The 5,248-nt window shown below is 42.4% G+C and overlaps 1 protein-coding gene across 1 annotated transcript in view; it reads right to left on the bottom strand.

Moving 5' to 3' along the window:
* OXR1 (oxidation resistance 1) overlaps positions 1–4,431 on the bottom strand; it is a 155,541-nt gene extending 151,110 nt beyond the window's left edge. Inside the window, exon 1 of the mRNA XM_009274314.2 lies at positions 4,299–4,431. Within this exon, the coding sequence (XP_009272589.1) occupies positions 4,299–4,357 (59 nt within the window). The 5' untranslated portion in view covers positions 4,358–4,431. The remainder of the gene's footprint in view (positions 1–4,298) is intronic.
* Positions 4,432–5,248: the final 817 nt, after the last annotated feature.

Below are 5,248 nucleotides of genomic sequence, written 5' to 3'. Positions count from 1 at the left end.
AGGAAAAATTTCTTTACTGAAAGAGTGGTTAAACATTGGAACAGGCTGCCCAGGGAAGTGGTTGAGTCATCATCCCTGGAAGTACTTAAAAGACGTGTAGATGAGGCGCTTAGGGACATGGTTTAGTGGGCATGGTGGTATTGGGTTGACGGTTGGACTTGATGATCTTAGAGGTCTTTTCCAACCTTAATGATTCTATGATTCTATAATCCAGACTCTGCGATAACAGAGTCAGCTGGGTAGGACACAGGTTCAAGTAAGGACACAATTTTATAGGAATGACTTGTCAAAAACAAGCAACTTACTCAAATGCATCTTCCTTCAGCCCACCTGAACTGTATATTGATTCAGTCATGGCTAGCAAATAGTTTGAAAAAACACTGCAGCCTTTGAACTGCATCTTCACTAGACCACCATGTCTGGCAAAGAAAGCCTGAGTTCTGTGGAAGTTTTGAAGCCAACAGAATGAATTCATTGTAAGCCTGACCCTTTTCCAGTCCGCTGCTTTATTACTAGCTTTGTGTTGCATTTGGTTTTGTTTTTTTATATTAAAGCTGCACAGTCAGGCTGAAACAAGATTTATTCTTTGACAGAAAGGAATCTAAACGTGAAATGCCTCGGGATCACATTCCTGGTTCTTGCTTTGTTTCAGGCTGTCTGCTTGTAGAAAAATAAATAAAAGATATAAGAAATACTGTGGCAAACCTTTTTTATCTTTTACTCTATGTATTCTGTAGCAGCCTTCAACTAACTTTTCAACAACGGGCAACACGTCTTTCAATATTGCCTGGTATGACCCAAAATGATGCTGCTGCAGACAGCCAGCAGACAGCATGCCAGCAAGGATTTCAAAGTCGGCATTGCACTAGTCGGGCTTGGAAATGCATATCTCATAGCAAGGACAAAGTCCTAACTTGACTGAGAACTGAAGTAGAAGGGGCAAAAATTTCTTTTTCTGCAGCTATCCTTAAATCATAGGAGGGAAAACTATGAAAAAAAAAAAAGGAAAATCTGCAGCCTTTGGGAGGTGTGAAACCTGGAGCTGGTCACTACTGTTGTCTTCTGGCTACTGGCGGATTCTGTGAGATGTGGTTGTGCTCTCACTTGGGTGTTAAAACAGACAGGCACCTTCATAGCAAAAAGCGGTAAGTTCAGAGGAAAAGCTAACACGGAAGGACTATGAAGGCCCAATTGTTGACAATTAATTGAGACAACACATCCTGGCTTGAAGTTCAAGTAGGGCCAGAGGAGGGGTTACTCAGCTGCTGCTGACTGCATCTGGAAATGCCATGTTTGCTTGGAACATGGCTGAGCAGCACCTCGATTTTAGATAACCCTGTTCAAACACACATTTCACAAACCTATTTGTGTAATTCAATTGCACTATTGCTAATAACCCATTAAAACCCCATTTGTTCCATTTATATCTCCCTGTATTTTCCAAGAACAGATGTCGCTCACCCCAGTAACTCCAGCCATCTGAGACCTTCTATGCAGTCACGCCTCAGTGCCTCTAACCTACCGGACAGAGGCACAAAGCCCAAATCTGCCTCTCAGCATCCTGCCAGTTACTGGTCGCAGAGGATTTGCTCATTTAGATAATCCAGGAGGAATGTGCATCTCCAAGCTGTGTGATATGACATACCTGTAGGTAGATACACTGACTAGCTTTTGAACTTGCGCTTTATTTCTCTTTCCATCCTCTGCATACAACTGCAAAGTTTTCTACTGCATCTTAGAAACAGCCTAACAGATGGCTCCAGCTTTTACCTCCTCCTGACCAGCTGGCACCTTGCGCTCCCCAGCAGCACCTCTCAGGAATGGGTCACTTTGAACAGATTCTTACCATTTCCGTCAAAAAGAAAATGTGGTGGGGTGGTCGGGTGTTTGGATATCGACCACCACGTGCTCTGGGCGGTCCCTACATATGGGAAGTCCTGAAATCCTGGGGCTAGTGAATTCCCTGGGAAGTCTGCTATAGATTTTAAGAGCATTAGGATTTCATCCCTGGCATTCAATATCACAAACCTATTCCATTCCTAATACAATCCATGCACTTTTTCATGTTATAATTGCAAACTGAATTTTTGTAAAGCAGCATGAAAAAAAAATAAGGCATTATTCTCTAAACAGATCTTGAAAGCACCTAAAACAAGCATGGCTGGCAGTCGAGTCTGAAAGAAAAGGGGAAAAAAAGCATCTAAACCATTTATGGTGGAAACAAACAAACGTATGACGCGTCCCAGGGGCTGGGAATCTGTACAATTCAGTCTTTGTGAATTTCTAAGTAAAAATCCCTTACTGCAACAAAGATTTGGAGGAAAGCCTAGCTCATTCTTATCTACTGAACACAAAAAAACTCCCTATGCCCCTTGTGACTATCGCAGATTTTACTACACAGTTAATAGGAGAAGCAAAATCATTCATTTGAAGAGTGATGCTTATTCTTCAGGGATGCATTTAGTATTTTTGAATGCTCAGAAGAGCTGGTTATGAATTTGATTTCTTTGTAGCAAGAATGTGATTTAAACTGATGTCGACAACCAGGATTTACCTGATTCTGGAAAAAAAAGTAATCTTCTTCTGTTTTCAACGCAGCACTGCAAAGGTCTGACAACTTAAACACAGGAGAAGGCCTAACCCCGCAGCGTCTGCACAGACTAGCCCCAAAACCAGTTACTTTATTCCCCTGTGGACACACTGTCCCTGCCAGCCTCCACACAAATCTGCATTTGCACATGGCCTGCATTTTTTGGCTGCTGTGGCAATTCAGAGGGATCGGGTAAAAAGCTTGCTGTCTGTAGTCAGGCTCCATTTACTGCCTGAGGCTCCTGCACACTTGCAGCGTGAGGCAACGCCATGGAGGGCTGCTGGAAAATCTTTTGTTTAATGCTCTTGAATACCACCTGCAGCTCTGGCCATCCCCTCCCAAAAAAGAAGATAGTAGGATTAGACTGATACAGACAAAAACACCCGTGATGACGATGAGTCGGTTCCTCATGGGGTGAGCGAAACAGACTTCAGGAAAGAGCTGCTGGCAGGGGACCAGCGCAAGGACCTCTGCAGCCATCAGCCATGGGAAAGGGGAGTGGCAAATGGTTTTTCACCATGGGAGATTTAAGAAGCACCAAATGAAGGCAAGCAGCAGGTTTGAAATAAACACAAAGAAGTACTTCTTTGAATGGTATATAATTGCATGATGGAAATAATTGTGCAGGCTAGGACTATCGCTCGGTACAAAAATGAATGACACGAGTCAGGCAGAAAACATCCATTAGGGGCTGTGAAGCATGCAGGTCCTTCAGCTCACCAATTCCTTGAGCCAAGGATTGCTGGAAGGTGGAGGGGTTTCACAGGGAAAGAGCCACTCAATACATGCTCTGTCTCTCCTGTTATCCCTAAGTATCCACTACCACCGAAGTACTACACACAACCGAGTGCAACATACTTGCAATTCAAACCTGAACTGGTCATTATGAATTGCAGAGGGAAACAAAACCAGCCACCACAAAGCAGCTAGAAAATAGGACACCGTTGAAGTAGATGTTTGTCAGTAAACAAATAAAAAAACCCACAGAAAAGCCCTTCAAACTGTTACTTTTTGTGTTGACCATGCAGCAGAGTTTTCTGATAATGTAAGCAGCTTATGAGATCATCTGATGGCAGAGAACAAGAACAAGACGACCTTCACACGGGTGGTGTTATGAAAGGATTAGGAATGAATTCACACCTACACAGCCCAAAAAGCAATTCAAAGTGGCAGGTATGTATCAACAACAACATTCAGCCTAGCTTCAGGAAAGAAAACAGTGCTGGCACAAAAGCTATGGGCAAAAAAATAGCGGCATTTCAACATCATTCAACTCTATACCCCCCAGCATATGTATTTGAGCACGTAGAGTAAGCATATAAAACACTCTTTTTTGTTCCTTTACACACACTATCAAAAATTACTGTGCGAATTAAAGACACAACAGTTGTTAATTGTCAGAGTACCAGAAAGCAAACCAAAACCACCCTCTCTCCGCTTCCCAGCCATCCTTATGGAAGTGGTCCCAGCACATGCAGGAAAACTGCCACCACCCCTCATTCTGTAAAAAAAGACAATGCCAAAACAGAAGTTTCCACCAGGCTTCAGCGGAAAAGATGAGGAGTATCCAACTGATTGAAAAATTGGTTTTGTGATGTGTGGAATAGGCAACCCACACCCTCTTAACAAAACTCTACAGACAACACTGGCGCCTCGTGTGTTTCAAGGGCACATCACCGAATAAAGACTTAGGAAAATGAACACAAACCTTGTGATTATTCCTGGGAGCATGACAGCACTGCTACAGGTAAACCCTTGGAGGACCATTTACAGAAGACATATAGATTGGTTGCTGCCAGGTTACATCCATGAACTCCAAGCGGGAGAATCCAGAATCCACTTGTGGTTCAAGCGTGACAAGGCATTCTCACTGCCTGGGAGAGAAGCATCAGTGAGTCTGCAGGCAAAGGAGTCAAAGTGCTCTACACACAACAGATAGGCCTGGAGACGAACATTCCCAGGAGGATGAGGCATGGCAGAAGTGGGGAGGGAGGTGATGATGATGATGGAGAGGAAGATGGCAGCAGTCACACTAAATACATAATGTATCTCAGCATATACAATTCATTCTTTTTTCCTGCCTAAGCTTTTGCAAGGATTAAGAGCTCAAGATCATATGGCTTCGCCATGGCTGTATAATATTTTACAGCTGCTTTACATGGTGGAAGTAATATGCTCTGCAACTAGGGTGTGTGTTTTGTCAGGGATGAGAATTTCTTGATCTTTTCTTTCAGGATTTTGAGAGAGTGGGTTGCAATGCTGTACTATTTGCTGACAGTTATCTTGATTCTGGACATGTTTTAGAAGAGATGGGTAAAGTAAATTACTATTTTGAATCTTGCTATCGTGTTAATAGCTGCTATACTGTTATTTAAATAACTCCCACTAGTTCCATTTTCACAAAAGCTCTTCCAATGCTTTATGCAAGTCTACTTTAGTGCAATTTGCATGGGTCTTGAAATTTCCAGCTCTGTCATATTCAGCACAGAACAATTTTGCAAAATGGTTTTAAAGAGACAATAATTTCTATTTCATTCTTATTTGTCTCATTAATGCTGTAGCATTATATCTAATGCAACTTTATTTATAAGGATGGGTTCAAACTGTCCAAACTAGTTTAAGGTTGTATCACTAAGGAAAGTCTTTACTTCACCTGAT

Source organism: Aptenodytes forsteri, unplaced genomic scaffold (assembly GCF_000699145.1).
Source record: "Aptenodytes forsteri isolate BGI_AS27 unplaced genomic scaffold, ASM69914v1 Scaffold400, whole genome shotgun sequence".
NCBI classification, from domain to species: domain Eukaryota; kingdom Metazoa; phylum Chordata; class Aves; order Sphenisciformes; family Spheniscidae; genus Aptenodytes; species Aptenodytes forsteri.
Note: the sequence above shows the minus strand (reverse complement) of the source record. Positions and strands in the feature narration are given on the sequence as shown.